Source organism: Aegilops tauschii, chromosome 1, assembly GCF_002575655.3.
Source record: "Aegilops tauschii subsp. strangulata cultivar AL8/78 chromosome 1, Aet v6.0, whole genome shotgun sequence".
In the NCBI taxonomy this organism is placed as follows: domain Eukaryota; kingdom Viridiplantae; phylum Streptophyta; class Magnoliopsida; order Poales; family Poaceae; genus Aegilops; species Aegilops tauschii.
In genome coordinates, this window is record NC_053035.3 from 123,857,890 (window position 1) to 123,877,645 (window position 19,756).

General features: G+C 45.8%; 1 protein-coding gene across 1 annotated transcript; it reads left to right on the plus strand.

Moving 5' to 3' along the window:
• Positions 1-11,832: 11,832 nt before the first annotated feature.
• LOC141027801 (uncharacterized) lies at positions 11,833-15,668 on the plus strand. The gene is made up of 2 exons (XM_073505245.1): positions 11,833-12,185; positions 15,653-15,668. Exons 1-2 carry the CDS (start codon positions 11,833-11,835, stop codon positions 15,666-15,668), a joined length of 369 nt encoding a protein of 122 aa, XP_073361346.1.
• The last annotated feature ends 4,088 nt before the right edge of the window (positions 15,669-19,756 follow it).

The window sequence follows — 19,756 nt, forward strand, 5'->3', positions numbered from 1 at the left end:
GGCTGCCTGAATTTTCTCAGATTTTTAGGAGAAGAATTCAAATGAATTTCATCAAATTTGGCAAATAAGGTCCAAACTTGCAGCAAGTACAATTTGAAATATTTGAACTGGAGACCAGTGGATCTTCATGGATCTTGGTTGAGGGCTCAAAGGACTAGCTAGGGAAATTGGTTTGGAGGCAAAACTCAAAGCAGAAAGGGTAGCTCCTTTGTAAATCTCCAAGAGCTAGAATAGAAGGCAGAAATGATTTGTGATAAGAAATAAAAGGAAAAGAAATTATGGGGAGGTTCAAACTGCTGGATTTGAAGTATATCATGATCCAAAGATGGGGAAAGGCTTATGGGAGGGGATTTCCACTTAGGTCATGGCAAGAGGGATTTTGAAAAGGGGAGAAGATCACTCCAAATGCCATAGGGCTATTTTAAAAGATTTTTCAAAGGAAATTTCCCAAATGAAAAGCATTTGGTTTTGAGACCAACAAAATAAGAAGGGAAAAACCTCCAAGACCAAAATCAAGTCTTGGGTGAATCCAAATAAAACACTTGTCATAAAAGAAAGTTTTTGAGAGGGAGAGTTCTTTAGAAGAAAATTTAAATACCCTCCCCAAATAAAAATTAAAAGTTTGGAAAAGCCAATTAAAAATTTTGGGTGTCACAACACCTACCCCCTTAGGAAAAATCTCGTTATCGAGATTTCAGCTGATCCTCAAATAGCTGTGGGTACTCTGCCTGAAGGAAATCTTCTCTTTCCCAGGTAGCTTCATCCTCGGTGTGGTTGCTCCACTGAACCTTGAAAATTTTTGTTGTTTTCTGACGGGTCCTCCTTTTAGACTCTTCCAATATCTTTACTGGCCGCTCTCTGTAGGTGAGGTCTGGTTGCACATCAATGCTTTCATGAGATACCTGCTTTTCCGGGCTGCTCACACATTTCCTCAACGGTGAGACGTGGAACACGTCATGGACGTCTGACAGCTCCTTGGGTAGGTCTAGTTTGTAGGCTACTGTGCCTCTTCGTGCAATCACACTGAATGGTCCAATAAATCTTGGGGCTAGCTTCCCCTTGATTTTGAACCGTTGTAGGCCCCTCATAGGAGATACTCGTAGGTATACGAAATCACCGGGTTCAAAGCTGACCTCACGATGTTTTCGATCGTAGTAGCTCTACTGTCGGCTTTGGGCTGTCTTGAGTCTGTCCCTGATCTGCTTAACCTTCTCCTCGGCCTCCTTGAGCATGTCTGGGCCGAAGATACGACTGTCACCTGTTTATGACCAATTCAGTGGGGTACGACTCCTCCGTCCGTACAATGCTTCAAAGGGTGCCATTTGTAAGCTGGCTTGGTAACTGTTGTTGTAAGCAAACTCGGCATATGGCAAACTTTCTTCCCAACTGGATCCATAGGTGAGCACACAGGCTCTCAGCATGTCCTCTAGGATTTGGTTCACGCATTCCGTCTGTCCATCAGTCTGAGGGTGGTACGCTGTACTGAATGCTAGCTGAGTGCCCAGAGCTTGTTGTAAGTGATCCCAGAATTTAGAGACAAATTGAGTGCCTCGGTCGGATATTATAGTCTTTGGGACTCCATGCAGACAAACTATACGGGAGAGATAAAGCTTGGCTAGCCTTTGTGTGGAGTAGGTCGTCTTCACGGGAATGAAATGGGCTACCTTGGTTAGCCTATCTGTGATGACCCATATGGCATCATTTCCGCGTTGTGATCGGGGTAGTCCGACGATGAAGTCCATTCCAATCTCATCCCATTTCCACTCAGGTATCCTGTTTGGCTGGAGTAGCCCTGCTGGCTTTTGATGCTCGGCTTTTATGCGTTGACAAGAATCGCAACAAGCAATGAATGCGGCTATATCTCTTTTCATACGGTGCCACCAAAATATTTCCTGAATGTCTTTGTACATTTTGGTTCCTCCAGGGTGGATCGAGTATGGAGCGGTGTGGCTCTCGGTTAGGATTTGTTGCTTGAGTTCCTCAATGTTTGGTACGCAAAGTCTGTCCCCGTACCATGATATTCCTTCCTTGTCTGTGACGAACTCTGAAGCCTTGCCAAGGTTCATTTTTCTCTTTATACCTTCAATGCTGGGATGTCCCTGCTGAGCCTTCTTAATTTCTTCCATTAGGGTGGGTTGTATCTCCAGATTTGATACGGTGCCCTCCGAGACTAACACCATGTTGAGTCTAGCGAACTCCTGCTGAAACTCAGGCCTCAAGTTTTGTCGACTATCGTTGCCCGGGCTGGGGTTCCGACTAAGAGCATCTGCCACTACATTTGCTTTCCCTGGATGGTAGTGAATGCCGACATCATAGTCTTTAACCAACTCCAACCAGCGTCGTTGGCATAAATTTAGCTCTAGTTGTGTGAAAATATATTTAAGGCTCTTATGGTCCGTATATATTTCACAACGATTTCCCAACAGAAAGTGCCTCCACTCCTTGAGTGCATGGATGACTGCTGCTAGCTCCAAGTCATGAGTTGGATAATTTTCCTCATGCTTCCGTAGTTGCCTGGAAGCATACGCGACAACTTTGCCATCCTGCATCAGTACACATCCGAGGCCCTTCCGAGATGCGTCACAATATACTTCAAAACTCTTGTGTATGTCAGGCACAGTTAAGACCGGTGCGGTTGTTAGTTTCTTCTTGAATTCTTGGAAGCTTTTCTCGCATGCTTCCGTCCATACAAATTTCTTGTCTTTCTTGAGCAACTGTGTCATTGGTTTTGCCACAGTGGAGAATCCTTCAATAAATCTTCTGTAATATCCGGCCATTCCCAGGAAACTCCGCACATCTGTCACGTTGGCTGGTGGTTTCCAGTCAAGTATGGCTTTGACCTTTTCTGGGTCTACGGCCACGCCTTCTTGGGTTAATATATGGACTAGGAAACCAACTTGCCTTAGCCAAAATTCGCACTTGCTAAATTTGGCGTACAATTTATGTTTCCTTAATTCCCCCAAAACAATTCTGAGATGCTCAGCATGCTCTTCTGGTGTCCTTGAGTATACCAGAATATCGTCAATGAACACCACAACAAATTTGTCCATAAATTTCATAAACACTTTGTTCATGAGGTGGACGAAATATGCGGGGGCGTTCGTCAGTCCAAACGGCATTACTGTGAACTCATATAGTCCGTATCTGGAGGTGAATGCCGTCTTAGGGATATCTTCTGTCCGTACTTTTAATTGATGATATCCCGATCTTAAATCAATTTTTGAGAACACCTTGGCTTGTGCGAGCTGGTCAAAAAAATCATTTATCCGTGGCATCGGATATTTGTTTTTGATGGTGACCATATTGAGAGCTCGATAGTCTATGCACAATCTCAGTGTCCCATCCTTTTTCTTGGCGAATAATACTGGCGAACCACAAGGTGAGGAGCTGGCTCTAATAAATCCTTTGTCCAGTAATTCCTTTATCTGCTTCTTCAATTCTACCAATTCTGAGGGTGCCATTCTATAAGGTTTCTTATAGATGGGAGTGGTGCCAGGTGCTAGTTCAATGCTGAACTCTATCTCTCGGTCTGGTGGCATGCCTGGTAGTTCTTCAGGAAATATGTCTGGAAACTCGCACACAACTGGAACTTTTCTCAATTCTGAAATGTCCACTTTGTTCAGCTTTGGTTGCCGTGACCGTGGTCTTTCTTGAGCTGTAAACTTTATTGTCTTGCCGTGATGATGAGTGAGAATCACGGTCCGATTGAAACAATCAATAAACCCCTTGTTGGTGGTCAACCAGTCCATCCCTAGGATGACATCCAGTCCTTTATTTTCCAACACGATGAGATTAGCTTGAAACTTTAGTCCTTTGAACTCAATGATCACTCCTTGGCAGTAGCTCTGAGCGATCTGCTTATTTCCGGGGGACTTGATGATCATAGATTTTTCCAAGGGAAGTATCGGAAAACCATGTTGTAAAACAAAACTCTTCGAAACGAACGAGTGAGAAGCTCCAGAATCAAACAAAACCGTGGCAGGTACTGTGTTGACAGGGAATGTACCGAGCACGATGTCTGGGGCATTCTGCGCTTCTTCCCTGGTCACATGGTTCAGGTGACCCTTCCTGTGATTGTTGTTGGGGTTGAAATTGTTGCGCTTGGGGGCTGGATTGTTCCCACCATTGCTCGGCTTGGGGGCCGAGTTCCTTGGTTTTGGGCACTGTTTGGCATAGTGCCCTTCTTCACCACAAGCATAGCAAGTGACCCCTGGACGGTACGTGAAGTCCTTGTCCCTGGAATGAAACTGTCTGGTTGGCCTTAGATCAGTAGTCGTGGATTTTCTTGCTTCAATCCTCTGAACATCAGTCTTGCTTCGGTTGTTGCGAGTAAGAGTCGTCTTGTCCCTCTTTCGCTTACGAATATCTTCCAGACTGCGGCGCTCATTCTCCAAGGTAATGGCCTTGTCAACCAGAGTTTTAAAATCCGGGAAAGTGTGTACGACCAGTTGGCATCTTAATGCTGGCGCCAGGCTGTCCAAAAACTTTTCCATCCTTTTGTTCTCAGTCATATGCTCATCGTAGGCATAACGAGATAGCTGGGTAAACTGACCGTTGTATTCTGTCACTGACATGCCTCTTTGCTTGAGGTCATCAAATTCTCTTTTCTTGATTTTTATGATGCTCCTGGGGATGTGTGCCCCACGAAAGCCTTCCTAAAACTCTTCCCAGGTGATGTTGTGTTCACTGGGATGCATGTGCAGGAAGTTCTCCCACCACGCTGCAGCTGCTCCAGTAAGGTAGTGGGGTGCATAAAGCACCTTCTCATGATCTGAAACACTGCTCAATAATCAGCTTTCTTTCGATGTCTCGAAGCCAATCATCGGCTTCAAGCGGCCTATCAGTGTGAGCAAACGTTAGAGGGCGAGTCTTCTGTAATTCAGACAACTGGGAGTGTGGTTGATATGGCTCACGGTGGTTTCCCATATTGATGACGTGATTCATCATCTCTTGGTGTTGCTGTTGGCTTTGTTCGAAAAGGCGGCATACTTGAGATAAGGCAGCTTCGCTGTCCGTTGACTAGACTGTCCCTGAGTGAAGTTGTTGCTTGTTTGTGTTCCATAAACCTCTTCTGGTTGATTGGGCATGGAACGAGTCCACGGACGAGACATTTTCCACTCTGGGGTATTATTTTGCAAAACTCATGAGAAGAACTGTGCGGCACAAGGAAAATCTTGCAAAGGCAAAAATTTAAAAGACCTCAATATTTTTCAGGAAAACATAAACGATTTTTCCCGGGGAATGACTGCTTAACACAAATCTTACACGCGATACGCAAACATACGATACAGCACTCAGGATGTGCGTACACATTCCTGACATGTTATTTAGACTAGCACACTCCTCCGGAATGCAGCGCACACAACTACTACAAACTAATGTACATGTAAAACATAACATACATGCAGGCACAACGTGCAGCTACTCGGCGCACTCAGTCGGAGATGGTGAAGATGTCCTTTCCCTTGCCGAGGGTAAGACCCAGCGGTGCAGGAGACTCAACCTCCACCTTCTCTCTAGTAGGCTCCAGGCGCGTAGCACTGCGCTGAGGTGATGGTGCGGGAGCGACAGGCGGCAGTGCGGGTGCGGCAGGCGGTGCAGCTCTGACTGGAGTAGGAGCGATGACTCGGTCGAACTCCTCAGTGGTAGGCAGACGGCGAGCAGTGGCCAAAATGGCCAGTGCATAAGATGCTGAGGACGAGACGAAAGTCAGAGGCGGTGCCATGTGGAGAAGTTCCTTCCTGCTGGCAGGACCGCCCCGAACTAAGTCCATCCGGGCAGCCACAAGATCGTCCACGAGGTTGTGGAAAGATTCCTCCAGAGCTTTGAGATACTCAACAACCATCTCGATGGCTTCATCTCGCTCTCCCCTATGGCAGGCGAATGCATAGTGACAAGTATATGGCACATGGCATGGGAGGTAGCGGTAGCGACGAGTCTTCATCATAGGAAGAATGTCCCGAAGGCGAGCTATCGCCTCACGGGCAGCCATCTGCATGGCATGCCTCTCCGTAGGCATGGCCCTTCCCACAAAACAGAAGTGGCGAGACGCAGAACGTCCTCCCTTGAATTGCACCACGGCCTGGTGCATAGACACGTCGTCGCTGAGCTTGTGCTGGTAAAGCGTGACCTTCGGACGAGTCGCTGGCCCGATCGCGAGCTTGGTGATGGAGACGAGGAGTTTGACAAACCCCTCGGGCACGTTAGTGAACACCCGAGTCTTGCAGCTGCTGCCAGCCATCTACAAAAGTAGGCAAAAATTCTGAGTAGTCATGTCATAAATTTATGATGACCAACAGAAAATAGCTACATTTGCAAAAAGCTGAAGAAACGCTAAAAACGCTAATAACCGATTAGCGATCGCACCTAGTGGCTTCCTACAGTCAGCCTGGCTCTGATACCAAGCTTGTCACGACCGGTTTTCCAATAAAAATATTTATTGAGAAGTCGATCCCTTTTACGGACCAGTAGAGAAGAATCCTTCTTACTGGTAGATAAAATCTTGATCACAGAAGCAAATACCAGGAGTACTGAATATAATACAAGGTTGAGCGGGGACTGCTCAATAATTTTATTACAAGCATGCCGATAAAACATAACGGCGGATAGGGTGGCATAACTACTAACTCACGATAGAAGTGGTGGTGGAAAAATCACAGCGAAGTGGGTGACATGACTCCTGAATCTAATAGCTCTTTGAGCGTCGGAGTGAGGCTCGAGGAGACTTATTGCAGGTGGCGGAAGCGTATATAACACAAGTGACCAATATCCAGGATCGCACGGGACTGACTGGGATTCCTCTAGGCGTCGGACTCCCTATCAAACTCTTCATCCATAAGATCGCCTTCGTCAACATCTGGCCAAATCAACAAGCCAGGTGAGTACTATGAAAGTACTCGCAAGACAGTTTGGACATAAGATATAACAAATGTAAACATGATGCATATGAACAGATTAACAAAGCGCATCCAGACAATGGGATAATAACGCAAGGGAAATAAAAGAGAAGTCGGGCGGTAGTCCTCCCGAAATCCCAAAGTAATACTGAGGGCCAATCGAGTGTCTGAAAGACTCCTCGGAAGGGTAAAGATAAGATAACAATGCCGCAGTCGGGCGTCAAGGCGACACCACATAAAGGGCTTATAATAAAATATAAATGACAGTGCGTGCCACAGTCGGACGTCTGAGCGACATCACATAAAGGGCTTATATTGAAAGAATAAATAACAGTGCATGCCACAGTCGGACGTCTGAAGCGACATCACATAAAGGGCTTATATTGAAAGAATAAATAACAGTGCATGCCACAGTCGGACGTCTGAAGCGATATCACATAAAGGGCTTGTATTGCAAGTAAATGACAAGAGCGCCACAGTCGGACGTCTGAGCGACATCACATAAAGGGCTTATATTTCACAACTTAATATTCCAGTAGCTTATGAGTTCATTTCATTTCAAGGGAATCATCAAGTATGAGATAAACAACAGGATTAGTCCATCCACAGGAATAACAATTCAAACGGGTATATCACTCAAGCTTGTTCACCGGGGATTTACCACGAGGACTGACATAGATATGGATATACTGGCCATGGTCCTTGACCATAGACACGATGACTCGGAAGGATTTGACTCTGCAGAGTTTGAACTTTAACCACAGCCAACGGATTTCTGTAGTCACGGGGACTAGTTCCGTTTACGGTGTTTTAGGAGAAACACATCTAACCAGTACACACCCATTCAACATTCCGAAGCCAGGAATCACCCTCGGCAACGTTCAAGAAAAACCTTGAGACGGGGAGGCTACAACCTCGCGTAGCATGGGATCAAATTTATATACGCGCGCTCTAAGGGGTGCCCCCCTCTCGGTCCCAACCGGAAACACCCATGCCCCCTGACCGGATGACTGGCTTTAATCCAGGGCCATGGAACCCTCATCCTGGCCCCTCTATTTGGTGTGTACATGGAAAGAGGTTAACAACTTACTAAACCGTATTCTTTGCAGAAAACATGTGGCGGCACGAAAGGGGGAAGAACGGTAACGTGACTCAGTCCACGTTACCATCGGAGTTTATCGGATGTCGTAAGGCTCGCATGCTACAACAATACCACCTCACTGCCTTTCATGTCACCACATGACTAGGCCATCTCTCATCACAGATCACAGTAACTTCGGAACACACGGATAGTTGCCTTACATGCAACGAGATACTCACCGATGCTCATATGCCATGCACAAACCATTCAAGAAAACATGCAACACACCTATCATATCGAAGGTTCAAACATGCTTGCCTGGTTCGGAGAAGTCGGACTCTAGCTCGGCGAAGTTCGCGGCTCCGTCACTTCTTCCGGAACCTACCGTATAGCGAAAACATACACTAACGTGAAAATCATTGTGTGCATAAAAATTGTTCCAAATATTTTCCAAATAAATACTATAAAAAATTAAACAAAAATACAAGACTGACAGAAAAAGAATCACTCAAAAATCATCTTTTATTAAAAAGTTATAAGGGTTTTAGTCCAGGGACTAATCTGCGATGAAACAACAAAGATCCAGGGACTTAACTGAAAAAACAGAAAACGGTTCGGAGAAAAAGGCGCCAACCCAAAGAGAAAACATATTTGCCCGAAGGCGCCAACAGAAAACAGTTCGAGGGGAAAATAAGGGAGGCTGACGGGGGGGTCCACACGTCAGGTTTGAAAATGGTCAACGGAGCTCACCGGCGCCCGAAGGCTGCGGTGGTCGCCGGCGTCGAACCACGGCGAGGCAGGGAGATCGGAGGGTACCAAGAGGTTCAGTGTGTTCTTCCGCGTCGGTGGGTGGTGGATTTGGCCGTCGGAGAGCACCACGTCGACGGCGACACTTTCTCCGGCGGACGGTGGCTCGGGCGATGGTGGAGAACTCCGGTGGGTGCTGCAAACTCCAAATTGAAGCGCGGGTCAGCAGAGTGGATGCACTAGAAGGCTATTGGCAAGAGCTGAGGGGTAGAGGTGCACGCACGGGAGCGAATCGAGCTGGGTCCCGTGGCGGGGCGAGGCGGCCGGAGTTGGGGAAGAAGGCTCCCTCGGGGCTCTTCCAGTGGCTTGGCGTGGTATTGGAGGTGTGTAGAGGTGGTGTGGGTTCGAGTTCGAGCTCGGGGCCTCTATTTATAGGTGATCCGAGGGGGTGGCCGTGAACGGGATCGCTCCGGCGAGCGATTACGGCGAGGTAGGGGTTGAGCAGGGAGTTTAAGTGGCCAGGCAGCATCAGGGAGGTTCACTGGTGCCGTTCCACTGCTAACCTTGGTCGGGCTTGGCGTAATTGCGCCGGTCCTCGACGGGCGGCCGTACGGGCACGGCGGTGGCAGAGAGCGTGCTCCGCGCCTAGCAGTTCACGACGAAGGGTGGCAGCGTGCACGGGGGAGTGGATGGCCACGCGGCGGCCTCCGGAGGCTTGGGCGGCGCTGGACGGCGCCGGCCACGCTGCGCCTCTCTCTGGCAGCCGCAAAGCCGCCGCTGCCGTCGCTCACGGGTGGCGCACCTCCTCCTGCTCGTCGCCGACGTCCGCAAGCCTCCAGGAGATCGTGCGGCACAGGGATAAGAAGGAGGGGACAGGGAGCAAGGCGCCGCTACGGCACTGGCGAGATCGACGTCGGGCTCTGAAGAAAACGACAGTAGCTTCTGAAACTGTTTATCTGAATTTACTGAACATGACAGCAACAGTGTCCAGTGGGTGTTCGACAAAATGATTTGGCATGAAGAAAAAAAATTCTGGAGCTGGGACTTGGTGAGGTGACCTCTCAATGCACCCAGAGGCTGCCTGAATTTTCTCAGATTTTTAGGAGAAGAATTCAAATGAATTTCATCAAATTTGGCAAATAAGGTCCAAACTTGCAGCAAGTACAATTTGAAATATTTGAACTGGAGACCAGTGTATCTTCATGGATCTTGGTTGAGGGCTCAAAGGACTAGCTAGGGAAATTGGTTTGGAGGCAAAACTCAAAGCAGAAAGGGTAGCTCCTTTGTAAATCTCCAAGAGCTAGAATAGAAGGCAGAAATGATTTGTGATAAGAAATAAAAGGAAAAGAAATTATGGGGAGGTTCAAACTGCTGGATTTGAAGTATATCATGATCCAAAGATGGGGAAAGGCTTATGGGAGGGGATTTCCACTTAGGTCATGGCAAGAGGGATTTTGAAAAGGGGAGAAGATCACTCGAAATGCCATAGGGCTATTTTAAAAGATTTTCAAAGGAAATTTCCCAAATGAAAAGCATTTGGTTTTGAGACCAACAAAATAAGAAGGGAAAAACCTCCAAGAGCAATATCAAGTCTTGGGTGAATCCAAATAAAACACTTGTCATAAAAGAAAGTTTTTGAGAGGGAGAGTTCTTTAGAAGAAAATTTAAATACCCTCCTCAAATAAAAATAAAAAGTTTGGAAAAGCCAATTAAAAATTTTGGGTGTCACAACAACTTGGGCCAAAGAAGTACCAGAGGGGTGCCCTGAGGGGGGCACAACCCACCTGGGCGCGCCTGGGGGGCCAGGGGCGCCTTGCTGGGTTGTGCCCACCTCGGTGGCCTCCCGCACTGCCTCTTCGCCCTATAAATACCCAAATATTCCAGAAACCCTACGGGAGTTGACGAAACACAATTCCAGCCACCGCATGTTCCAGAACCACGAGATCCAATCTAAACACCATCACGGAGGGGTTCATCATGCTGATTGGTGCCTCTGCGTTGATGCGTGAGTAGTTCATCCTAGACCTATGAGTCTGTAGGCAGTAGCTAGATGGCTTCCTCTCTCTCTTTTGATTCTCAATACAAGGGTCTCTTGGATATCTATTTGATCTTACTCTTTTTGCGGTGTGTTTGTTGGGATCCGATGAACTTTGAGTTTATGATCAGATCTATATACCCATGAAAGTTATTTGTGTTTTGATCTCTTATATGCATGATTATTTATAGCCTTGTATTTCTTCTTCGAATCATTGGTTTAGTTAGGCCAACTAGATCGATTTTTCTTGCCATGGGAAGAGGTGCTTTGTGATGGGTTCGATCGTGCGATGTTCTTTCCTAGTGGCAGAAGGGAAAGCAAGACACGTATTGATCGTTGCTATTAAGGATAACAAGATGGGGTCTATTCCTACATGAATAGATCTTGTCTACATCATGTCATCATTCTTATTGCATTACTCCGTTTCTCCATGAACTTAATACACTATATGCATGTTGGATAGTGGTCGATGTGTGGAGTAATAGTAGTAGATGCAGGCAGGAGTCGGTCTACTAATCTTGGATGTGATGCCTATATATTGATCATTGCCTGGATATCATCATAATTATTTGAGGTTTTATCAATTTCCCAACAGTAATTTGTTTACCCACAATGTGCTATTTCTTGAGAGAAGCCACTAGTGAAATCTATGCCCCCCTGAAATCTATTTTTATTTTTGCATTTATTTTTAGAATTGTCATTCCAAAAACCTAAAAATACATTCCTTCACTTTATATTTGCATCTTTTATTTCACGTTTATTCGAGATCTATTTATCGAATCTATCACAAATTTTATCCCATCAACTTGACAATTTCTGGCGCCTTTACCCGAAAAGGGATTGACAACCCCTTATAAGCGTCGGGTTGCAAGTATTTGTTCTTTGTGTGCAGGTACCGTTTACATAGTGTTGCTTGGTTATCCTACTAGATTCATACCTTGGTTTCATAACTGAGGGAAATACCTACCGTAGCTGTGTTGCATCATTACTTCCTCTATGGGGAGATACCGACGTAGTTCAAGAGACATCACCCGCCGCCAGCGCTCCCCCACCACATCAGCACCGTGCATCCCATGCCTGTGCGCATGATCCAGTATGGCATGGTGCTCCAGCTGCAAGTACCAGTGTCGGAACCATGGCGCTTGCTATTCGCGGAGGAGGACGGCCGCACGTTTTTTGTGGTCGGCGGCATGCTCGACATCGGTGCGCCTATCGCCGTCTTGGTCGTCTGCATCAGAGCGTGGGCATCCCCACCGCCGCACGACGCGGCCAAGGTGTGGGTGAACGGCCCGCTGGCGGAGCCCAAAGGCAGCATCCATGCCGTCAAGGTGGAAATCAAGGTGATAAGTAGCAAGGAGCCTGGCGCCGTCGCCGTGCAGGGGCTGACCTTCTTCACAGTGCCGCCCAAGCTGCTAGTCGGGGCTGGGTTGTCGAGGACGGTGTCCCTCCACATTCAGATTGACAAGCTCACCTCCTAAATGATTCTATGTGCCTTTTGTTTATCTTAGTAATATGCTAATATAGGGGTTCTACTTTAGCTTAAGAGATGGTGGATTTTGGTGGCGATGCAGCAATTACTTCGACATCAGATCAACAGTTAAAGTAATTTCCAATAGTCAAAGGGATATTTTATGTCTGTTGGATATAAAGATCCTTTGGGTAAGGAGTATAAGCTGCTTATATGCTTGTTTGTCGAGGAAGTGTTGCATACTTCTACGAGTTGACGCGACACATCAAAGAAGTATTACTACTAGTAGTACTCACCCGACTGTGCACCAGGCAGACCAAGCTCGTGTCGTGTTGGTGCCGTGTGCGGCCCGCACATTAACCAAAACATCGCACCTCCAGTTGAGCCTCCGTGTTTTAAACTTCTCAATCTCAAGGCCAAGGAGCAACGTGAACATATGATAGAGCCAATCGGATGGTTGAGAACACTACAATTCGTAGCTATAGATGCATGCGTGAGAGAGGACGAGTGCGTGTGTGCACCTCTTCTCTTCGTGTACAATGTACTAAACGTAGTGTATGTGGGTGGCATTGACCTAGATAGCTAGAGATGGTGCGTGCGAGAAGTACCCAAAGACTAGGTGTGTGCGTGGGAAAGAGGGAGAGAGATGATATGTGTCGATGTAATGTGTGTGAAAAAAAGACTAGTCAATAGCTCACCACGAGGCTATTCCTGGTGAATGCCTCAATAACCGTAAGATATGTATCCGACGGTGCCAGTTATTGCACGTACGCAGTAGTAGAAAAAGAAGTGGCATGGCATATTACAAAACTGCCACACCAAGCCCCTCCCCTACCCATGAAACTTCCACTCGAGCGTTCGCAACTGCCATGGTCTGCTCCTATGTGCAATCTTCAATTTTGAAAGGGATCTACAAGAACAGGCCCAACCACAAGAATCTTGATCTCTAGCCTTCCCCAATTTCCTTTCCACTCAAATCATCTTTCCACCATAGCCAAACCTGTGAGAGAGAGTTGAGTGTTGGGGAGACTATCATTTGAAGCACAAGAGCAAGGAGTTCATCATCAACGCACCACCTATTACCTTTTGGAGAGTGGTGTCTCCTATATTGGTTAGGTGTCACTTGGGAACCTCTGTCAAGATTGTGGAGTTGAACCAAGGAGTTTGTAAGGGCAAGGAGATCGCCTACTACGTGAAGATCTACCCAAGTGAGGCAAGTCCTTCGTGGGCCATGGCCATGGTGGGATAGACAAGGTTGCTTCTTCGTGGACCCTTCGTGGGTGGAGCCCTCTGTGGACTCGTGCAACCGTTACCCTTCATGGGTTGAATTCTGCATCAACGTGGACGTACGATAGCACCGCCTATCAGAACCACGCCAAAATATCCATGTTTATATTGCGTTTGCCTTCTCCAAACCCTTCCCTTTACCTTCATATGCAATGTTTTACATTCCGCTGCTATACCCTTAGAATTGCATGTGTAGGTTGTTTGCTTGACTTGTGCTAAGTTGCTAAAATCCGCCAAGACTTAAAATTGGGAAAAGGCTAGATTTTTATTTGGTCAAGTAGTCTAATCCCCCCCTCTAGGCCTACTTTCGATCCTGCATACCTACTATTATACCAAGGTGATATTCTTGGTTTCGTCCCGCAAAGTCTGGTAGGTCAATAATATTATCTGGGTTCATATGTCGCCTGATGGTCTCGTACGTCCCACCTTATATCCAGCGGCGTACACATGGGCCAAGTTTTGCTGTTATATATGGGCCGCTAAATTGATCTGCCCAGTCCCACATACCTTAAAGTGCCAGGCAACAGAGTTAGTGCCACCTTAAACATAGAATTCCTTTATTAATTAATATCCCACCCTGTCTCTTGACAGAAATTCTACCAACTTATATACCTTTGTAAATTGCAATAGTCACAAGCCAAGGCGTAGAAAAGAAGTGGAGGATGAGATATGGGTCGTATGTACATTACAAAAAAAAGAAGGATTAACTTAGCTATAGCTGGATGTGACAATAAGAGATTTGGTGAAAAACTGGATGGCAGAAAGAAAGTCACACAGGCATATATGACCAACCAAAGAGGATTTATTAAAAAACATCCTAGGTGCCGAAAAAGGGTCACATCTTAAAAAAATCCTTAATTGGTCTTTAAAGATGCATTATTAATTCAGAAAAAATGAAGACAAAAGCGAACATGCTAATTGAGCAATTCTTATTGATATGGATTTGTTTAGACCTCAGTGTGTGCGCAGCCACCGGGTAGGAAAAAATCACTGGAAACTTGTGTATGGTCACCACCAAATTTTTTACCTCGGATGGCACCGTTCCGATATTGTCGTGCCGCCCTAATGGATGCTTCAATGGACACGTTAATTTTCTTTACCATTGTAACGCACGGTCATATGTGCTAGTTACCTATTTGAATACGAATGTTGTCAAGTTATACCATCATTTAAATATTATCTTGATTACACAAAACACACATATAGTAGTAATCATAATGAAATATGAACTGCATGTACCATACAATCTCCAATTCAAATATTTGTCTCCATTTTATGTTGAATTCAAATCACAGTACATCGGTCTAGGTAGCGAGATGTTCAGGATAATGTAAACCTTGTTTTGATATGTATAATGTATTTAAGACACACAACAATGCACCCCCCCCCCCCGCCGCCCACACACACAACATTTAGATGTTAGCTTTGAAAGACACACATTATCCCAAATTCGAATAGTTATGTACATGCGCGAATGCAATGTGGTCAGACGATGCCTGCCATTGTATCGTAAATTCAAATTTATTTGGCCTTGTTCGATATGAATATAGTATATAGCACGTTTGATTCAAAACTACACCAGGCATATCTACATTATATTCATGCATGCATGAGTTACAAACATCATGAGCTCTTATTGAAATATTTGAATCCACTTTTATATTGATTATCGTCTTTGTGAGTCTTTTACACGCACACGCACACACTCCTCCTCCCTTCGTGGATACCAATAACTTTCAATCGTGCATGCATATACGCACACACACTCCCCACCACTCTGCATCCTCTACATCACGCACACATGTTCTTGTTCTTTAGGTTGGTCTCCCACAATCTCCCTACGTCTCCATCTTTCCAACACATGTACAATGATCGATATACCCCTCTAGCTAGCTAGGCCTGCCTACAACACACATAGTCCCTCCCTCCTCTCACCATCCATGCATCCCGCCCTAACTCTTAGGCACGCGGGCACTGTCGCCCCCTCTGTTGTTGTCCATCTTGTACTCATACAGTGTCACAAGCTAGCTGCACCCCCACTACACACACACATCTCCCTAGATCTCTTCGTCACTCCGGCTGTCTTTATCTCCGAGACATGCATGCATGTGCACCAATTGATTTCCCTTTATGTGCAGCCAGGTCTCCCGCTAATTCCCCACACAAAATGTCCGATCTCTATCTCTAGTTAAGTCTCCCCCTCTTTACCCATGTACACATCGACCAAACCACGACCTCTCTACATAGGATTGCCTACCACACACACATTAATTGACCCTCCCCGTCTCATCATCCATGCCTTCCGCTTTGTCTATCGATGAGACAAGCACGCCCACGCACGTTATCGTACCCTCTCTTGAATTATCGATCTCACACTTGTACTCCTTCATTGTCATCGCCTAGTTGGCCTCTCGCATCATCTTCCAATATGCATCCCCCTCCTTCCTAGTGCTTGTACGCTCGTCAAGTTCTTCGCTCTGTCCGTGTCTATCTATATGTTGTGTAAACGATCCCTCCCCCTCTCTTCTCGTATATCGCCCCCTCGACATACATATACTATGTATTCAGGCCTCTCTTTGACAGAAACATACGTATAGAGGCATGTCGGAGACACCATCTCCCTCTCTATCTCTAACACACCCACGTGTTGTACGCGATCGAATCTTGCAGCCGGATAGAGCAACGGAATCACCGAGTCATATGAAAAGAGGGCTAGGTGGAGCTATGGAGGACAGGTATGAAGAGAAGGGTGCACGCACGCACGCACTACCTCTCACACACACACGCACGGGTACACGGTGGAGCACATTTCTCTAAGGAGAGTTAGCCCTCGTGATAATTTGACGCATGTTGAAGGACTTGTTAGACGACGTGGCACTAGTACTTTGAGCATGGTTAATAGTATAGCCGACAACCGGCTATATGGAGTTGCCATGTCATATATAGTCAACCTAATAACCAACGTGTATTGTATAGCTAGTTGCTAAGCAGTACTACTTTATTAATGCATGGCCCACTGTACACTGTCACAATGTTTCTTAGAGTCCATGATGCAGCCGGCTGTTAATTTACAACCTGCTTCCCTTCTCTCTCATCTTCTCTCTCATCCAACTCAACACAAATATAATTATTTAATCACTATAGCATGCTGACTGTAACTTATTATACTTGCTCTTCCGGTATGTGCAAAGCAAGTAGGAAACAAAATACTAGGAAGTTTTTGTTTCGGGTGATGTCTCTCTTTTCCAGTCAATATATTTTTGAATAAAATGATGGGGAATCTCAGTGAAGCCACGTGGCACATGTGGAGGTGTTGTTTGCTAGCTTCTTGCATGGATTGATCACCCTGACATGCTGAGGCTTCCAGAAGAACGTAGACACTATTGGGTACAATGACGTTACTGTAGACGCGATCCCAGCCATTCCGAGGCACTTAGACCATTGGATCAAAATCAATGAACGGCTAATATCGCGTCACATGTGAAATTGAGAATTTCTAAACTGATTATAGAAATAGCCAGCAGTGGGTTACTCATTTTTGCTCCAAGAGGTTGCGGGAGTCTGGCTCCGCCACGATGGCCTCTGAGAACACGGGCCCATGTATGCGTCCGAGAAACATATGTAATGAGGATGTCTAGCGACCAATATCGTTAAGGAGGCAAAGCAAGTGTTACCCTTTACAAATTAAGTTAGGCGGTAAACTTACAACCCGTCGCACTGGCGTCGCCCCAACACACGGTCGGTGCGGCCCGCCGCTCACCGAAGGGACGCGCATCGGCTTGGTGCGTCACTGACACGTGTGACCGCATGTAAGCAGTAGCACCAACACATGGTCGGTCCGCCGCTTAGCATGAACAGATGGTACGTCCGGCCCGCTGCTCACCGGAGCGACATGCATCGGCTTGGTACATCACTTATGTTCCACCGCATGTGAGCCATAGCAAACCGACAGGCCAAGGTCCCCTGCCTACCGCCGCCAAAAGCCCATTGGAATGTCTTGGTCTGAACACATGAGTAGGTGGTTCTCTCTCAGAAAATGAGTAGTGGAAGTGTAGGCACGTTCTGATGGTTCTCTCTTGAATAGAGAAGGGGGTGGAGGGGTATATATAGCCTCCACACAAAATCTAACCGTTACACACATTTGACCCAACTCGGTCAGACCAAATAGGTGAACTCAGTGAGACCGATTTAGTTCAAAATGTGAACGTTAGGATTCTCGGTGGGACCGACATGATCAACTCGGTGGGACCGATGTGCTAGGGTTAGGGCAAAACCTCAACTCGGTATGACCGATTGCATGAACTCAGTGGAACCGATTTCAGCAATGACCAAACAGAGAATTGGTCAGGCAAACTCAATGGGACCGATCGCTCACTTCGGTCAGACCGAACGTTATGAAAGGGAAACAGAGAGTTTGCGTTGCGAACTCGGTGGGACCGATCGCTCATTTCGGTAAGACCGAAATGTTATGAAGGGAAACAGAGAGTTTGCAATCCCATCTCTGTGAGACCGAAATCCCTATCGGTGACACCGAACTGATTAGGGTTTTTGGCTATGGCTATGTCAAAGCAACTCGGTGGCGCCGGATAGATCAGATCGGTAGGGCCGAGTTTGACTTTAGGTTTAGGACATATTTGGATTTGAGAAAGTGGTTGAGGGCTTTAGAGCATACCACTAAGCATTTTGAGCAAGTAGACCATTAAGCAACACTTCATCCCCTTTTAATAGTATTGGCTTTTCCTATGGACTCAATGTGATCCTGGATCACTAAAATAGAAATGTAGAGTTTTGATCTTTTGCCAATATTTGTCCTTAGCATTTTGAAGGTCCACATCTCTAGTCCATGCCATGCCAATCATTGAAATTTCTGAAATATTCAACTTGAATAGATATTAGTTCAATGAGCTATATGTTGATATGAATTACCAAAACCACCCGGGGATTAGTTGCACTTTCAATCAACATATAGATCAAAGCTTCGACAAATGATAATATGAATGAAATATATCATCGCTTTGAGAAGTATGTGATCAGCAAGAGCTCCCCCTAAATTTGTGCATTATTTAAAATTTGCTTTTTAATGCAAATGCATAATCGATTAGGAACATGGGTTACTCTTCCATGTCACATACATCTTGGTGTAGCGTTCAAAATGATAGAATATAAATAACATGCACTCATCACCAAGGCAAACATGATTGATCATACATAAGTAATAAGATAACATCATTCAAGCACGCATTAAAGCATAATTTGATCAAACACATGACCATAAGAGTATCTCACACACAAGCACAAATAATGTAGCAAGCAAAAGCACAAACGACAAGTAGCAAAAGAGGGAAACAAAAGGCAAAACACACACACTCTCTCGAAGCCTATGATCTATACATTTTCTCCCCCGTGGCAACAAGTTACCAGAAATCTTGAAAATGCATAGTGATAAGCGACACTCTAAGCACGATCTCCGGGAGCTCCGGTGTACGAAGACGGCATGGAGAGTACAGCATCTGCAAACGCTTCCGAGGATGTCTGAGGAACTGGAGGAGTTGCAACTGGAGGAACAATTGGGGCAGTTGCTGCAGGTGCTGAAGTGGTAGCTCTTGTATCACTGACTGGCACGGCTACAGACCTATGTGCTCTTGGCACTCTCTGAAATGCCTCTGTAGTTTGGCCTGTCACTCCTGTCCTCAAGGTCTTCATGTATCTTCTCAACTAAGGTCTGAATATCTGTGACCTTGACATATAGATCATGTAGCTTTGTCTCAAAGATCCTCTCAAGGCTCTCTTGATTTCAAGTCAGGGTTGCTAGTCCTTTCTCTATTCTCACTGTTGCCTCAAGCAGATAGCTGAGCTGGTCTTGCTTGGTCTTGAGATTTACAGCTCAGACATCTGGCACTTTGGAAGTCTTTGCTGCCTTTGCTTTCTCTCGCTTCTCCTGAGCCTCTACAGAAGTAGGTAAAATGTGATGCACCCATGACAACAACATTTTCCTCAAAATCTGGCCTCGGTATAAGGTGCTCTTCGTGTGACACCCAAAATTTCATTTGGATTTTTCAAAAAATTTATTTGACTTGAGGGAGGTGATTTAAAATTTTCCTTCAAAAAGAACCCTCCCTTTCAAAATATTTTTATGGCAAGAGTTTTATTTGGTTTCACCCAAGACTTGATTTTGGTCTTGGAGATTCTTTCTTTTTATTTGGACTCAAACCAAAATACTTCTCTTTTGGAAAAATGTCTTT